The 16,730-nt window shown below is 55.7% G+C and overlaps 6 protein-coding genes across 6 annotated transcripts; 3 read left to right on the top strand and 3 right to left on the bottom strand.

Annotated features, from left to right (window-relative positions):
• Positions 1 to 138: 138 nt before the first annotated feature.
• On the bottom strand, positions 139 to 2,769 carry F5144DRAFT_592508 (ankyrin repeat-containing domain protein; the record flags this gene model as incomplete). The annotated part of the gene is made up of 2 exons (XM_066790368.1): positions 139 to 1,912; positions 1,955 to 2,769. The coding sequence occupies 2 exons, from the start codon at positions 2,767 to 2,769 to the stop codon at positions 139 to 141; spliced, it is 2,589 nt and encodes an 862-aa protein (XP_066642647.1).
• Positions 2,770 to 2,939: 170 nt separating this feature from the next.
• On the bottom strand, positions 2,940 to 3,941 carry F5144DRAFT_220803 (uncharacterized protein). The gene has a single exon (XM_066783135.1). It carries the CDS (start codon positions 3,786 to 3,788, stop codon positions 3,087 to 3,089), a length of 702 nt encoding a protein of 233 aa, XP_066642646.1. The 5' UTR covers positions 3,789 to 3,941; the 3' UTR covers positions 2,940 to 3,086.
• Positions 3,942 to 4,471: 530 nt separating this feature from the next.
• F5144DRAFT_491230 (glycolipid transfer protein domain-containing protein) lies at positions 4,472 to 5,290 on the bottom strand (the record flags this gene model as incomplete). Its single annotated transcript, XM_066785847.1, has 4 exons — positions 4,472 to 4,766; positions 4,843 to 4,961; positions 5,024 to 5,082; positions 5,143 to 5,290. 4 exons carry the CDS (start codon positions 5,288 to 5,290, stop codon positions 4,472 to 4,474), a joined length of 621 nt encoding a protein of 206 aa, XP_066642645.1.
• A 1,150-nt stretch (positions 5,291 to 6,440) lies between these two features.
• On the top strand, positions 6,441 to 9,657 carry F5144DRAFT_648256 (uncharacterized protein; the record flags this gene model as incomplete). The annotated part of the gene is made up of 6 exons (XM_066792947.1): positions 6,441 to 6,583; positions 6,678 to 6,705; positions 6,787 to 6,939; positions 7,007 to 7,344; positions 7,452 to 9,211; positions 9,278 to 9,657. 6 exons carry the CDS (start codon positions 6,441 to 6,443, stop codon positions 9,490 to 9,492), a joined length of 2,637 nt encoding a protein of 878 aa, XP_066642644.1. The 3' UTR covers positions 9,493 to 9,657.
• Positions 9,658 to 10,174: 517 nt separating this feature from the next.
• Positions 10,175 to 11,071, top strand: F5144DRAFT_511122 (uncharacterized protein). Its single transcript, XM_066786547.1, has 2 exons — positions 10,175 to 10,738; positions 10,813 to 11,071. The coding sequence occupies exons 1-2, from the start codon at positions 10,200 to 10,202 to the stop codon at positions 10,991 to 10,993; spliced, it is 720 nt and encodes a 239-aa protein (XP_066642643.1). The 5' UTR covers positions 10,175 to 10,199; the 3' UTR covers positions 10,994 to 11,071.
• A 1,211-nt stretch (positions 11,072 to 12,282) lies between these two features.
• Positions 12,283 to 13,467, top strand: F5144DRAFT_489808 (Endonuclease/exonuclease/phosphatase; the record flags this gene model as incomplete). Its single annotated transcript, XM_066785757.1, has 2 exons — positions 12,283 to 13,299; positions 13,408 to 13,467. 2 exons carry the CDS (start codon positions 12,283 to 12,285, stop codon positions 13,465 to 13,467), a joined length of 1,077 nt encoding a protein of 358 aa, XP_066642642.1.
• Positions 13,468 to 16,730: the final 3,263 nt, after the last annotated feature.

The raw sequence follows: 16,730 nt of genomic DNA, 5'->3' as shown, positions 1-16,730 counted from the left end.
CGTGATGTAGATATTAAAGGAAAAAATAAAAATAAAAAAATAAAACAAAAAGGAAACCCGCTGACCAATGCAAGAAAAAGACAACAACCGACGACACACATCGGTCCCCTCACAATCACCTCACACACCCGCGACGGGCTACTCCGCCGGCACAGCAATCTCCTCCGACACCAGCGCCCCCGGCTCCTTCGGGCACCTGACACAGCGCACCTCCGCCGCCAGCCCCCCCTTATAATCCACCAGCCGAATCTCCAGCTCGCGCATGACCACCTCGCGCAGCTCCTGCCTCCGCGGGTCCTCGCTGGTGGCGGCGCTAATCTCGCACACCAGGTCCGCGGGCAGGGACAGCACCGGGTACTTGGCCAGCAGCAGCTTGGCGGTCTGCAGCAGGCTGACGGCGACGTCGGGCAGCTGGGGCTGGTCCCACACGCGGCGGATGAGGGCGACGGCGGGCGGGTTGGGGCAGTCCTTCCCGCCGGTGGCGTCGGCGCCCTTTTCGAGGAGGAGTTTGAGGATGGCGGGGTTGGGGTTTTGGCTGGCGCGGTGCACGTAGCTGGATTTGGATTTCGGGGGGATGTCGGGGAGGGCGTAGCGTGAGAGCATGTCCTGGATGATCTCGACGCGGTCGTCGCGGATGGCGAGGTCGAACGCGGTGAGGTAGCGTCGCTTGACGAAGCGCCACTCGTCTTCGTCCTCTTCCTCGCCGAAGAGCTTTTGGAGGAGTTCGTCTGAAGGGGTGATGAACGGGTCGGCAACTTCTTTCATGAGCGCTACCGCTATGGACACGTAGTTTTCGCTCACGGCAACCGACAATGGCGTCTGTAGGTCCCGGTCGAAGACGTCGACGTCGGCTCCACGGTCCAGCAACGCCCTCACCACCTCCACGTCACCCCAGTGGCACGCGAGATGGAGATACGTTTGGTCGCCGTGGAACCTAGGCTCGCTGATGGAAAGTCCGCGGGCCATGACCGCCAGGCTCAGTTCCCGGTTCTGCTGCATGATGGTCTTGAGCAACAGCATTTCGTTGGTGTAGACCGGTCTCCCAAAGTCCATCATGCAGTTAAACGTCTCGATCTGGTTCCACGGATCGCTCTGTTCGATGATACGGCACAGGTACTCCTTCACATCGGCATCGGCCACCTTATACACCCTGTCAGCAAAGTCAAGGAGGAGCTTTAACGCCTTATGGTTTCCGCACGAAGCGCAACTCTTCAGGGCCTCCTTGAGCTTCGTCTCCGTGAGGTTGGTCTCGTCGGCAGCGGTCAGCATCGCCTCGAGGACATCGTCCTCCGCCCAACGGATGTGTTTGATGGCGGTGTCCAGAGGGCTGCAGTTTGGCTCCTCTTCGATGTCCATGCGGGCGCCGCGTCGCAGCATAATCGAGGCGATCTCGGGCACTTCACCGCGATGGTCAACTCGTATGGTCACCGCATAGCACAGTGGAGTTCGCCCGTTGCGGTCTTGCGCGTTGATCTCGGCGCCGCACTGGACGAGCGCGGCAACGGCTCGGGGCTCGGCCAGCTCGCAAGCCAGCATGAGCGGGGTCACGCCACGGTGGCTACGCTTATCAAATTTGGCATTCACGTCAGCCCCGCCATCGACCAAGGCCTTGATCAGCGTGACCCGGTTCCCTTCGAACTCGTCGTGCTTCACCGGGGCATCGTCCATATCGAAAAATTCGGATCGCTGCAACATGCAGTAGTACAGCGGCCGGTAGTCGCGGAAGTTGGGGATGTGCCGGTGGGGGTCGGGATTCGCGCCGATGCTGACCAGGCGGTGAGCTACAGCGTAGTTGCCCCTGAAGCATGCGTTGAGGAGCGGGGTATAGCCGTTATCGTTATGGGCCTCCAGGTCGGCGCCTAGGGCAAGGAGTTTTGTGATGGTGTCGCGAATGTCGGCGGAGTCACGCGCGCTCCAGATTTCCGAGACGTAGTGCAGCGCCGTATTACCCCACTCATCGCGCTGGTTGACGTTGAGGTTGAGGTCGTTTAGCGCAAGGAGTTTGATGACGGGGATCAGGCCGTGGGCGGCGGCCGAGTGAAGGGCCGTGTGCCGGTGTTCGGGTTTGGTATCTAGCTCGAGCGATGCGCCGCGGTGGATGAGCAGCTCGGCCACCGTTCGCTCCTGGCTGCACATGGCGGTGTGTAGGGCGCGCCAGCGAGGCCATTCCGAGAGGCGGCGCGACGGGTGCCGCCCGGACTTGAGGGACTGGCAATCGCAGACCCGGTATGATGGGGCGTCGATGTCGGCGCCGTTGTCGAGGAGCCATTCCACAATCTCCCGATGGCCGTTCTTGGCTGCCAGATGGAGCGGGGTGCAGGATGGCTGGATGGTTGGGTCGGGGGGTTCTTCGAACAGCTCGGGGGCGGGGTCGGCATCAGCATTCCCGTCGACGTCATTATCGGTCTCGGTGGTTTCTGTCTCCCCAGCCTTGCGCGGTAGCGGCCCAGAGGCATTCAAATCGGCGCCTGCGGCCAGCGCATGCTTAAGGGTGCCCAACTGGCCGTTCTCGGCGCCCCAGTAGAGACACGAAGAAGCGGACAACTTGACATTATCGCGATACAACACGGGATTGATGACGGAGTAGAACCATCGGTTTGTTCGTCCGAGAGCGAGGCGGTCTTGCTGATCGAGCAGCTCGTCGATGAGGAGGACGATTTCGGGTGGAAGACCTAGGACCGGCACTGACAGTGCCTTCTTCGCTTTGCCTTTGCAGGCCTTGCCGTCGGGCTTTTTTGTTTTCGCTTTAGCCACGGGCTTTTTGAGCATTCCTGCTTTTCTGTGTGAAGCCATCCGGATGAGAGGGGGGGTATAGGAGGATGGATAGATGGATGATGGCGTAGGTGGAAAGTGAGCCCGGGCGGTTGTTGAAGCCGAAGTTAGGCTGGGATTATAGCTCAGGAAGCGCTGGAGAACAGGCGGGAAGCCGCGGGGCGTTTTTGTGGGGCTGCGGAGGGCGATGCAGCTGGATTAATGGATTCTCCACTGCCAGGCGGCCGGCGGGACATGCACCCAGCCTCGCCCCGGGCTGGCGACCTCCCAGAACATTCACCAAAGCAAGGAACAAGCCTGGAATGCGAGGTTGGTCAGGCAGGCTGGCAGGCTACGAGGCCATTTTCGCACTTTTCCGTCACATAACAGCAATCAAGTTGAGGATCACTGTGAAGGCGATTGCTTCGATTCGTCCAACTGTTCAGTCTCAAGTTGCCGCTTTCCCCGCTAGGTGGCCTGCCCGCCGTCCCCCTCCGCAGCCGCCGTGATTGTGCATAACGGGGCCCCTTTGCAGGCCGCTCCATCGCCGCTGTTCGCGCCGGCGGCCTCGCCACTCGCCTTCCCGGCTGTGCCACCCAAAATCGGACGAAAAGAAATCCACAAAAACCATCACGTCGGATTGGAGTACTGGCACTGACTGAGAATCCCTCGCTTTGAACCTGTCGCCATCGATGGAACAACTGTGCCCATTCAAAGCCAAAATCCAAATGCGCAATTCCTGTCGTACTCTGAAGGCCCGCCATCTCATGACCCAGAGCCCCACTCTTGGAGCCTGGAATTGCAGATTGAGATGTCTCGATTAGGCTTGGGGTCATGCACGCCAGGGACAACTCACTTCTGAGGGACGCTTCAAATAATTTCCAACTTGCGTGATGAATCCTCCTCGGGCTTTCAGTGCTTGGCTCAGATAAGAGCTTTCGCTCCCTAGGCAGACTGATCTCGAATGCGCCAAGCCATGGGAAATCTTGTGACTGCACATCAAGGCTGTCTCTGAAACAACGACCACAGGTCTGCATGTGCCTTCACATCACATATGTATCGAGACTCAGATATGCGGGGTTCCGCCGTGTCACAAATGTCGCTTGGAGACTTTGCAGGCTACACACCAGGTGACAGCAGTCCATATAATTCCGAGAACCCCCGCGGCCGGTGCGCGCCCTGGCGATCTGCGCTACACCAAGTGGCTCGACTTCGTGATCCTAACTGACCAGCCCGTGGCTCTCCGCTACGAAGCATACTACTGGATTCCCGCCGACAGAGAGCCATGGCCCTAACGCTTTTATGGCACCCAGAACCAGAGCTCCGTGATGGCCGAGCAGCGATGCTACCGAGCGGAGAAGTTGATGGTGGACCGAAAAGGAGGACATGTAAACAAGGCCCGGCATAATGGAGAAGGACGGGATCCGTGATTTGTTACTGTTGATGGAACCCAGCCATCCACGACTTGGCAAGCCGCGTTGGTGAGGCGTTGTTAAACCCCAAGAAAACGACCAACTGGGCACTCTAGGCTCTTGTCCATGGGTTAAGAGGTAGCTAGTAGCATCTCTAAGGAAAGGACAGCATTGTGACAATATCGCGGCAGGCTTGAACATACGGAAAGCAATGGGACGGTAACAGGCCCGTACCGCATCCGGCCATGGCATTATTTTATGGGAGATCCGATATCTTTCGTATCCCTCCCGAATCGGGTTTCCCCCCTTTACCACTTAGCCTCCGGGCTCTCGAGGAACCCCTTGAGGATGCCGACGATCTTGTCCAACGCCTCCAAGTACTGGCGCAGCTCCACCTTAACCTTCTCCTGGTCGGTGCCGAGCTTGACATAAAAGTCCTTGCGGTAAGGGCAGGCGCTCATGGCGGCGCTGAAGACGGGCTTCACGATAAAGCTGTGATGGGGCTTGAGGGTGGCGCCGTAGGCGTCGCGGAAGGAGTCGGAGAGCTCGGTCGTCTCCTGGGCCAGGTTCTGGCTGAGAGCGATGCAGGTGAATTCAAGGGCCCTGCAGCGTGCCGGTAGTGCCAGTAAGCATGTATGTCTCTGGCCCTCTGATGTGGGGGTAAGGGAAGGTATCTCACCGGACCAGCCATAGCAAACCCTCGGTAGCGGTGTGGGACTTGGTCTTGAGCTCGTTCCGGACGAGGTCCTGGATGTTCTGGGACTCGAGAGGGGCAGCGAGATAGCGTTTCCTGAGTTTCTGAGCCGAAAGGAACATTAGCTGTTGGGGAGCTTGGAGACTTGGCATCAGGGGCTACGCACCTCGACGTTGCCGAGCACGTCCTTCTTGACCGGGGAGAAGGCAACAGAGCCAAGGAGGTCTTGGAGGTGTTAGGTTAGTAAACCGAAACTCGATTTCTCTGCACAAGGGTAAATAATACCGAACATGGTGGTCAGAGACTCGGACGCATCGAGGAACTCGGCCGTCGAGATGGCGTTGGCATTTTCGGCGTCGATCGGGACAGTGGTGAAGCTGCCCTTGAAGGTATCGATGTAGGTACCACCTTCGGGAATTTGAGTAGCAGCCATGATGTCTAATGTGAAAAGAGTGCAGGCTCGTCGGGAAAGCAAATTTGGATTGTTGCGAGGTTCAGGTTGAGGTTGGGATATGGATGGGAAGCGGTCAGGTCTCTACCAAATAGTTAAAGTACTAGGACCCTCACGAAGACGGGACCCGAGTTCCAGGCCGCTTCACAAGTGCCCCGCCAACAAGTTACCCCGCCCCCGCTGGCACCACCAGAACATTATGCTGTGTACATACTGTGGGGAGGTCATCTAGACCTGCGGGGGAAGCCACATTAAGCTATGGGCATCCATCGAATCAGTCTAGTAATTTCAAGACGGATCAACAACAACCTGCACATGCAAGAATAACGAGTAGTTGTTGTAACAGATGGAAGGAAGACTGAGGGGTCCACTTTCACCTGAGCTCGCCACTCTTCGCCAAGCGGCTTGGCCGATGGAAGCTCGGTCGGTCAGATGGCCCAAGCTCGGCCGGAGTCGTTCCAGAGCGTCATGCCCCACACAAACGGGAAACCATTGGGCCCTGCAAGCCCTTGGCCCTAACTACGAGTAGGTCTCATGAGTTCCCCTGAACGAACTCTCGACCAACTCCAAGCAGAATCCACAACCTAGAACCTTGGAGACAAGATCTGGAAAGGTGCCCAGTCGGGATTCAAGATTACACGCAAACAATGGCCCAAATCGGTCAGGTTCACCGGTTCACCGGTCGACTGGGTCCGCCAGACGGGTCGGGTTTTTTGAAGCCCTGATTTTACCCATTACGAGAATTAACCATTCCATTACGTTAGTTAGGTGGTTATTCCCGGGGCCGCAACCAGCATAAACCAACATCAACAAGCACAGCTGAACACGAAAACCTTGGCTGCATGACGTCACATCCGTCTTTCGGCTCTTTACCCTTTACTTGTCATGACCGTTCGCAGCATTTCACAAGTGAAAAAGGGTGTTCCTCGAAATTCATGTTGGCCACAAAAAAGCCCAAAACCACACGCAGTCACCGTCACATGTACTTACCATCGCGGTGGAGAACCCAATGGCCAAATACCAATCATCTCAATCATAACTCACGGCACTCAACCCGACTATAACTAGTTCGAATCTTATCTACCTACTACACACCTTAACGCCAAAACTCCACCGAGTAAATCTTTTCAGAATGGCGCCTGGATCGACAACTGAGGAACCCAGCAAGCATAATGGCCTGGGGAGCAAGCTCAAGCTTCCGTTCCGCGAGTTGAGAGACAGACTCAACCATAACAACCACCTGAGCAACGCAAAGGTCCATTTGGTTCACCAAAAGTAAGCATCCTTGTGTCTGGATAGTTGCCAAATACAGATATGGCGTAGCGTAGATTACATGTAAATAGAGACGTTGTACTGACTGCACACCAAGACACAAGATCGGCAAGTTTGCCAACCTGGTATGATCACCCCTGAATATGTGATCACCTGCAGTCGACCTGCAGCCCAAAAACGCCAGAACCACTAACCTTTTCTGCTAGTTCAACCCCGAGCATCGCCATGATGAGGAACACGAAAAGGCCTGTGATGAGAAGCGCACCAAAATCGGCGAGTCCCACCGCTTTGATTCCTACTTCCCCGAGCATGACGGGAACATGGTGAAGTGGTATGTTGACGGCAGGGACTACTTTTGGGTATGCAGTTTTCTTTCGCGAGTTCCCTTTTGGCAGGCCTATCTTACAAGTACTGATATGAGAGCAGGCAGTATCAGCCGCTCTCGAAAATGCCAAAGAAACAATTTACATTGCCGACTGGTGGCTGTCCCCCGAACTGTTCCTCCGCCGCCCTCCGTATTACAACCAGGAATGGCGCCTCGACCAGGTCCTCAAACGCCGGGCAGAGGCTGGCGTCAAGATCTACATCGCCATCTACCGTGAAGTCGAGGCCGCCCTCACCTGCAACTCCGAGCATACCAAGCATGCCCTCCAAGCCTTGTGCCCGGAAGGTTCCCCTGGTTATGGCAACATCAAGGTCATGCGCCACCCGGACCACAACGTCTTTGAGAATGCCGCCGATATGACTTTCTACTGGGCCCACCAGTATGTTAAATTCGTTTTCCTTTCGTACCTTCACAGCCACCCGCGGTCCTCCAACAGGGTCCCTCCTCACGCTGGTTCCAATGCCGAAGAGCTAACACTTTCAACAGTGAGAAATTCATCGTCATCGACTACGAGATGGCGTTCATCGGCGGGCTTGACCTCTGCTTCGGTCGGTGGGATGACCATCAGCATGCCCTGTCCGACATGCACCCCGAGGGCGTAACTAACGAGGTGTGGCCGGGTCAGGATTTCAACAATAACCGGATCATGGACTTTCAAAACGTCCAGGACTGGAAGGCGAACGAGCTAAGCAAAGAGGATTCGGGCCGCATGCCCTGGCACGACGTAGCCATGGGTGTGATCGGACCCTGTGTCTACGATATCGCCGAGCATTTCGTACTACGGTGGAACTTCGTCAAGCGCGACAAGTACAAACGGGATAAGCGGTTCGAGTGGCTCGAACTGAGGGGCCGCCAGGGGGACGACGAGGATCTTGTCGGTGTTCAGCGTCCAACTCACCCCGTCGGTGGATATCAACTTCATCCTTTGTCCCCCCTGGAGACCAAGCGTCTCGACAACCGCGGGACCGTTCACGCTCAGGTTGTCCGTTCTAGCGCCGACTGGTCTAGCGGTATCCTTACCGAGCACTCCATCCAGAACGCCTACAGCGAAATCATTCGCAAGGCGGAGCACTACGTCTACATCGAGAACCAGTTCTTCATCACCGCCACCGGAGATCAGCAGGCACCCATCAGAAACACCATCGGCAGCGCCATGGTGGATGCCGTGTTGCGGGCCGCGAAGGAAGGCCGCAAGTTCCGCATCATTGTCCTCATCCCTGCCGTCCCAGGGTTTGCCGGCGACCTCCGAGACGACGGGGCCATCGGCACGCGAGCTATCATGGATTACCAATACAAGTCGATATGCCGAGGCGAGCACAGCATCTTTGGGAAAATCCAAAAAGAGGGCGTCGATCCCACCAAGTACATCTTCTTCTTCAACCTCCGCAGCTACGACCGCCTCAACCGAACCTCCAAAGTCCAAAAACAAGAGCAAGAGTCCGGAGTCAAGTACCGCGACGTCCAGCGCGCCCACGCCGAGGAAGTGATGGGCGAAGGGATCCACGGCACCATCGACGCGCAGGGCGGGCGCGACTCGCACATGGGAAAGCGGCAAGAGCAGGGCGCCCAGCGCGGGACCGTCAACGGCGAGCTCAAGGACAATCTCGACGAGGAGCACATGCCAGACGACGCGGTGCGCGACATGGACGCCCGGCGCAAGTTCGAAGCCGCCGCCACCAACGGAAACAGCACATCATCACAAAACAACCGCGACGCAACAGTCGCCAACCTCGCCATGGCCGGGCAGGGCCCGCTGTCCGAAGTCCCCTGGGACGGCGAGGACGAGGACGAGGTCAACCACTGGATCCAGGAGGAGCTGTACATCCACGCCAAGCTGCTGATCGTCGACGACCGCATCGTCGTCTGCGGCTCCAGCAACCTCAACGACCGCAGCCAGCTGGGCTACCACGACAGCGAGCTGAGCATCGTCATGGAGGATACGCGGCGGTTCCAGACGACCATGGATGGGAAGCCGTTTGAGGCCGGGTGGCATGCGGCGACGCTGCGCAGGTATCTCTGGCGGGAGCATCTGGGTTTGTTGCCGCCGCAGGATTTGGATGCGGGCGGGGATCCGAATGCGCAGCCGCCGGGGGATGACTCGCCGAATGATGTGTGGGATCGGGATGAGTCGTGGAAGTTTGTGGAGGACCCGTTGAGTGATGAGGTTTGGGATATGTGGACGGGGAGGGCGACGAAGAATACCGAGGTGTTTAGGCAGCTGTTCCATGCTGATCCGGATGATCATGGTGAGTTGTTGGTTGTTTTGGTTCCTCGCCCTGGTGCAGGCATCGTGAGCTAACGAGATGTCTTAGTCAAAACATTTGACGACTACAACGGCTTCCTGCCGGCCAAGGGCGTCAAGGCGGGCCATATCTTCGACCGCATGATTCCGCCACAGGAGGTGAGACAGAAGCTGGAGAAGATCAAGGGTCACCTGGTCTGGATGCCGTTGCAGTTCCTCAAGGATGCCGAGATGGCGGAGAAGGGGCTGCAGGTGAATCAGTGGACCGAGAGCGTCTACACTTAGGGTGGGGGATCGGTATGTCCGATGCCGGTGATCCATGTAACTAGTTACTCGGTTTTAGTCTTCGGTGCGTTGATCGGCGTTCATGGCAAGCTGCTTTGGCTCGTTCGAGTTTCTCTCACCGCAACAGAACTCTGAGTTGTGAACCGAGTTATTGTGTAGATCCGAGTTCGAGTCCCGTCTTGGCGTGAGCGCGGCATCCGCTTCCGCGTCTGCCCCGTCGCCGATCTCTCTGCCGATTGGCTTCAGAAAGGGAACGATGCCCCGTTGAGCAGCTCAGCTCATGCAGGAAGGCCAAGCTAACATGGCAGCCGTGAAAGCAGCCATTCAGAAGCTGGGGAGGGTGAGACAACATCCGTGCAGCCAATATCACGTACATGGAGGTTTGTCTCCAGAACAGCATGTCGGCACGTGGAGCGCGGTGAGAGCGGTAGTCTTCAATGTCTCTCAGATGCCTCGTTAGTAACTATGGAGTAGCATGGCAGGGAGGAGGGAGGAGGGAGCAGGGGAGGATATCTAGGGTTATAAAAACCACGCCGCCGCCGCCGCGATGGATCGTGAGACTGGCACTCATCCCCAAGTTGCACATCTGTAACACCAGCCAGATCACACCAGCTTCAAGCCTCAAGCCGACTAAACCGCCCTCGACCTCCTCCTAATCCCTAATACCCCCCTAATAACCCACCACCACCACCACCACCACCACCACAATGAAGCTGACCCTCATCCTCCCCACCATCCTCACCCTCCTCACCCCCCTCACCACCGCGCAATCCCCCTCCGACGACCAAGGCGCCTCCTGCGGCCGCCGCAACACCGAGCGCTACTGCGCCGGCACCAACTACACGACCTCCCTCCTCAAGGACTACCTCTGCGGCGACCCGCGCCTCGGCCCCACCCACCTCCCCCACTTCAGCGACGACACGCCCACCGCCCGCGCCCTCGCCGTCGCCGTCTCCGGCTACGACCGGCTAGGCGGCCTGTGCCCCGGTGCGTTTTTGGAAAGGTGGTATGATAACGAGAAGGCGAGCTGGGTATACCCGCCGCAGGACGGGTTCGTGGTGGCGGATCCCGAGGGGGGGCCCCAGGCGGGCAGGCCGGGAATGCCGATTAAGGGGAATGTGACACTGGCGGTGGAGACGTTGTTGGATCGGTTTGGGAGTGAGTATGGCGCGTTTGTGAGCCCCGCGGGGGCGCCATATGCGCAGAGGGCGTTGCCGCCGGGGAATTTGGTTGGGGGGGATCAGGAGTAAGTGGTTCTTTTTCTGGTTTTGGAATACGGATGTCCTTGATGTGATATGCGGCTGACACTTCTGGTCCTAGGTACCCCTACAACTACCACATCTACAGCGTCGTGAAGCCGCTGGTGGTCTCGGCTGGGCCCATTGCTGGGTGGTTTGGACAGGCTGGTGCTGGTGTGCAGTACAAGCTCTATGACAGGGTCAACAACCTCATCTCGCAGGGATACCTGCGGAGGGAGGACCCGTCGGTGCTGCTTGCTTGAGTTTGGGGAGAAAATGGTGTTTTGATCTAGGGATATTTAATACTTAGTTAATATGACCTGCTGCATTCCCTCGGCGAGGTTTCGAAGTGGATATTGTGACGATATTTATATTGAATACACCGCGTCGTCGCAGAAGCCCTCCCTTCAAGGAGTCTGCCAGAACAGCGAGCAGACTGGAACGATAGGCCACAAAGTCCTTTAAAGCACAAGAACCTTATTCGGACATGTGGCTACCCACTCCTCCTCTGTTTCTCTTTTCTCCTGTCTATTCCTCATCCTCATCCTCATCCTCATCCTCATCCTTGTCGGGTTCGCTACCGATCGTAGAGTCCTCCTCGGAGTCCGTAATTTCCTATACGTTTCGTTCAACACAAGGTGCTGTGGTGCTAGGCCGGAACATAGCACATAGCAACATAGCAACATAGGACAACATAGCATGGAAAGGACCGAGGAGGGAACTAGTATATAGTCACTCGTTCTGGAGGACTCTGGGAGTTCTCTAGTAAGCAACTTCAACTTCAACTTGTATTCATCGGATACATTGAGACACTTGCTTGTGCACTTGTTGTGAACCCTTTGGCTTCACCGAATCTGGCACCCTTGCGTTTACCCAGTACCTTCAGTGAACCCTTTCAGAGTTAGGTCTGAGATATTCGTCACACTAGAGGAGTATATCTGATATATGATGGGAGTCTTGCCTTCGGTGGTAATACTCCGAGAAGAGGCGTGGTGGAAAACGAAGACTTGGGTGTCGTCCTCGACAAGCAGGACATAAGGTAGTTGAGGGTATAATAAAAGTAAGATGAATATTATTTGATATCGATAGTTCAAAAGAAACATAAACTCCAAAGAGTTGGCTAGTCTACATTAAATAGGTAAGGTACTAACCACTCCCCACATTTTCTGACAAACCTGTCTCAGGACCCCGTCCTGTTAGGGTTCAGCTTCGGTCGAAGGCAATCTTTCAAGGGTGCTTAGGTTCGGTGCAGCCTGGATGCAAGTGGGGTTGTGACGGGATTCGTGCGTCACTCATTTCACTGCATTGAATCCATCACCGTCCCTTCACACGAGCCTGTCTTACTTAGCATACGTAGGGCGACGGTTCAACAGCTCTCGAGCTCCTCAATCAACGTTTTCTTACCGCTGCTGCCTAAGTCAATATGAGGGCATTGTCTCTGCCAGAGCTGACCCTTCGCCCGTTGCCAATTCTGTCAAGGAGATTTATGCGCCAAATGACTCAACGCTTCATGACGACGAGGCACTTAACACCGTGGCAGTTGCAGCTATACATGGAACACCAAGACCGAAAGACCCGCGCACCTCCTTCAGCAATCCAGCAAAGAGAAGCCCTGCCACAACGCTGTTTGCCACATGTCTACAGACAAGAGTCATCAAGATGGGTTCTCGCCAAATTCGCAGATGGGGGTCAAACCCTGCGGCACGAGACCATCCTCAAAGTCGTCTGTTGGAATCTAGACGCGTTCAGTCCTGATCCGCGGGCTCGTGGCTCTGCAGCCATGTCATATCTCGGACGTATGTTTGGAGATGTACCAGGTTGTTTGGTGTTAATGCTTCAGGAGGTCTGTCCCGAATCACTGCAAGCCATTCTCGAACATCCATGGGTACAGAGAAACTTCATCGTCTCCAATACGGAACCCCCAGAATCTGTCATCAGGCACCTTCCTGGCGAATCCTTTGTCTTGGTGGATACAGTTTGGAAATGTGCCAGATACTTCACGCTCCTGCTTGTCCCAAGGTCCCTGACAATATCGGACTGTTTTCGTGTCCCGTTTGTTACTACGATGGGAAGGGACGCTCTCGTGGTCGACTTGGTCTTCGATGATAGCCGGTCAAGGCCGAGAACGCAAGGACTTCGGCTCTGTACGACGCACCTTGAGTCACTCTGGGAGGGGAAGGCCTACCGGCTCGGTCAGCTGGCCTTGGTTTCATCATTGCTAAAAGGAGAGCGTGGTGCGGCGACCGAAATTGTTGGCGGCATTGTGGGAGGTGATATGAATGCTATCGATCGGTCAGAACACGAGTTCCACAGAGTTCCTGAAGTGGCTTTGAAGGATGTCTGGGAGGATGAGCCTGCACCCCCTCTACCAGTTCTAAAGCCCTTTCAGAAAGACATCACCTACGGCAGAGCTAGAGGAAATACCTGGGGTTATCAGTCAGCCAAAGCGCGGGAGCGAAAACGTATGGACAAGTTCCTCTATACGGGATCCCTCGAGACAGTTCCGGTGACTGAGGCGCAAGATCTTACTGGTAGGATGGCGCGGCTCGGAATTGGACTCAAGACCGAAGTGGAAGCTTGGGAATTTCAAGGAATCGAGGGGACAACGTACTTGTCGGAGAGGCTAGCCAAGAACCTGCAAGCTAAGCGGCAGCTAACTCAACCATTGACCCGGAAGATGTTAGATTCCTGGGTCAGCGACCATTTCGGAATTGCAGTGGGTATAAGGCCGATGTGAGGCGCCTAGCGGAGGACGATAGGGGCACAATGACTTCAACTGGAGGGAAAAGGTGCTAAAATGCCAGTGAGGATGCGCAGTCAGAGGCCCAGCAAGATTACACCTTTCTCATTTTATAGGTATACTACACCACCTTTGCCTACCTATGGTACGTCAGGGACCCACCTACTCGGCCACCATTTTCTCCCCTTCTTCCCTTCCTCCGGCTTGCTTTTAATGCATGAGGTGTCTTGCGGCAGGAAAGCGGAGAGAGAAGCACAGACGGTACTGCGGGTAGGGAAGGGGGAGGAGGAGAAGGCGGACAGGCCGGGGATGAACAGCCGTTGAAGGTCTCCGTTGAAGACATCAAGGCGCTCCTCCGGGTAGAGAAAGCCGAATGCGCGTACCGCGTCGGTGCATGCATCTGGTGGGAAGTGCTGGATGAAACGACGCTGCAGTATGTGGAGCAGACTCGGCCAATCGAGTACACGAGCACGTCTCAAGATGGTGAGATATTCCCCTCTGTTCCTTTCTCCCCATATGTATTGAGTGAGTCCCGCTGGTCTCGAGGATTGGAAAAGATTGGAGGATGTACAAAGTGATGGGTCTTGGATAATTACTCCCTTGCTGATGGGTACCTTTTCACTCCTTAGGCCGAAAAGCTGAGCTTGCACTCTCTTTTCTTCTTGAAGGAGAGCGAGGCGGATATACGGACGGGCGCTTTGAAATAAATTTGGCATACTCGTTGTTGTCGGGATCCTACAAGAAGAAGAAGGGGACTCGCCAGGCCGTAAAACTCCCGGGTTGATTCAGAATCAAGGCCCTGCATTTGCGGCCCTGCGGGTGCAGCTAAGTCATCTCAGGATTGCTTTTGGAAATAACGCGCAAATAGGTTGATAGATTTGGCGAACATCCGCTCAAGTGAGCAACCACTGTCGTACAACACCAGAGACTTTCCTTTCTGTTCTGTTTCCTGGTGAACTATATTAACAAGGAGCGGAAAACCACCCGCTGTGACCACACGGCAACCGGACTGGGTCAGTGGGGGCGGGCTCGCTTCGAAACGAAAAGGGGCTCCGCTGGCATAATGAGTGATATATGAAGTAGATCTCGCTACGAGCGTATGATGCCGTGTTATTAATTGCGGATGGAGAGGGTCGGTAGTACCCAAATGGCATTGTAGCACACATTTGAGACATTGCCGGGGTTTCCACCGGCAGTTATCGGTGCCTTTGATGTTTCCATATGAACAGAGTAGCGGAAGATGATCCGGAAACGCCGTGTCAAAGGAGATAAGAGTTTTTCGAATTTTAGAGTAACATTGACACGCAGTTTGACGCTTAGGTAGGAGCAACAGATAAATGAGATAGCTGTAGCTTGACTGGCGGGACACTTGGGTTGCCCGTCAAGGAACGGAGCGGACGGAGACAAACAGGTTGGTGAAGTTGAGGTTCGGGAGCACGCGCCATGAACTCTGAAGCCTGGAAGTCTGGGGCCTTCGCCTTCATCGAGCTGATTGAGAAAGTTTGGATTCAGCCTTCCGCTAATGCACTCCATAATATTCTCTGCGTCCTGTTGACTGTTACATCGAGATCAATGGGCTGCTCCGGAGATCGAATCTGACTGAGGCGGTGCTGGGTTGGGTTTCTCTCGCAGGTTTTCTCAACAAGGGTGACCCCCCCGCGAGCCCAAGCTGCCCAACTTGCTCCAATGAGCGCGCAGCCGAGGGTCCATGTAACCTGAGTTCCCCAGCCCGCATGCATGAAGGCTGGGGAGGTCGGGCATCCCCGTCCGGGAGCCGGTTCCCCATCCCGATGGAGCGGCGGCATGCCAGATCCGGATCGGAATCCTCTGGACTGGTCCGGGCCGGGATACTACGCAAGGGCGCGTCAGAAACGCAAAACGGGCTCTGCAAGATCTCTTGCTCAAGCGCTCCCGGGTCCCGAACTTATATGAATGCTACGAGGGACTGCGACTCTAGAGATTGTCGGTTCATCGGGCATGAACCTGTGCGTGGGGGTATTGCAGGTTTGACCGGGGAAGGGATGTCTGAGCGGTGAGAGAACAAGTTGGAAACACTATACGAACGGCTTGGGCGGCTTCAACTCCTGTGATGAGCTGGATGGCCAACGGGTCATTCTTTTTCGGCTCTTGTCAGTCTCGATTTGGCTCGGCGTTCTGCTCCGAGAATAGCACCCTCATTACCACCCCGTCTCCGCATGACACTAAGTTTTTATTTTCCGATTCGAGAATGCAGTTTCGGCCTCAAATTGAAGATATGCTGACGATGCCGATCCGTGTCATGCTGTTATGTTTACGTCTCAACGGACCAGAGGTCCTGGGTTTCAACTCGGCCCGTTTCGAGCTCGTTTCACGATGACTTGGGAGTCGACCAGAGAGCTGAGTGGGATGAGTGAAGGGAATCCGGGATATCGCCCCAAGTGAATACCCGGGGATGGGACCCGGCTGCTCGTCCCGAGACACCTTCAAGGTACTCGTGAACTTTGAAGGGCCTCGGGGAGATACCAAGTGCAGTCCGGTTCCACTCGACTGCCTCCGAGCCAGCACACAATGCATTTTCTGCCATCGTCCGGAGAGGCGGTGAATTAGCTAAGAAGTCACAGCTCGGGGAAACACAGGAAGAAGCAGAGAGCATCAGGAGCAGACGGAAGTTTAATATGAGAATGATTATTGCAAGTAGAGTTTGTGAGTATGAGGGGCAGAAAGCTGAGTTTGGCAAGATACCTACTCAGAAACCCCGAAATGCCGGTCGGTGCCGACTACACCCGACCAATGCAGTCGTATCGTCAACGGATCTCGCGGCACAAAATGAAGGAAGAGGCAGGTGGATCGAGCTGCAGATGCAAGCGCCTTTTGGCGGGGAAATAATCCGAAAAAACTGCCTCAAGGCTCACGCGGAGTCACGCCCCCTCGCGATGAAACTCGGCTGTGTAAATAACCTAGGCTGTGCCTTTCGAGATCATTCGGAGGCAAAAAAAGGAATTACGCGCGTATGTTGCTGGTTTGGTTTGAGGCCCTGAATCCCCTCGACCCGCGATGTTTTGCGCAGAACAGCTAGGTACCTGAGGAGGCTTACCAGAGCATGACGAGTACGAGGTGGAGCACAAGGACGTGGGGCAGAAACGAGACTACCGACGTCGAAAGCCGTTGAGCCAAGGTCGGAGACTTGGCCTGCTTGGCCTGGGGAAGGGACGAGTCTCCGCAGTCATGCCATGCCGTGCCGTGCATGCTATGGAAATCGAAGGAAGGCGCGGATGAAGCTT

Source organism: Chaetomium tenue (assembly GCF_020726465.1).
Source record: "Chaetomium tenue strain MPI-SDFR-AT-0079 chromosome Unknown F5144scaffold_4, whole genome shotgun sequence".
NCBI classification, from domain to species: Eukaryota; Fungi; Ascomycota; class Sordariomycetes; order Sordariales; family Chaetomiaceae; genus Chaetomium; species Chaetomium tenue.
The sequence above is the reverse complement of the archived record's forward strand: the minus strand, read 5'-3'. Positions and strand labels throughout refer to the sequence as shown.

Excerpts from the sequence above, each read along its gene's own strand:
- F5144DRAFT_220803 (XM_066783135.1), bottom strand. The coding sequence starts at position 3,788 with ATGCAGACCTGTGGTCGTTGTTTCAGAGACAGCCTTGATGTGCAGTCA.
- F5144DRAFT_511122 (XM_066786547.1), top strand. The coding sequence starts at position 10,200 with ATGAAGCTGACCCTCATCCTCCCCACCATCCTCACCCTCCTCACCCCC. Across the intron at positions 10,739-10,812 it reads TTGGTTGGGGGGGATCAGGA|GTACCCCTACAACTACCACA; the intron begins GTAAGTGGTTCT and ends TTCTGGTCCTAG.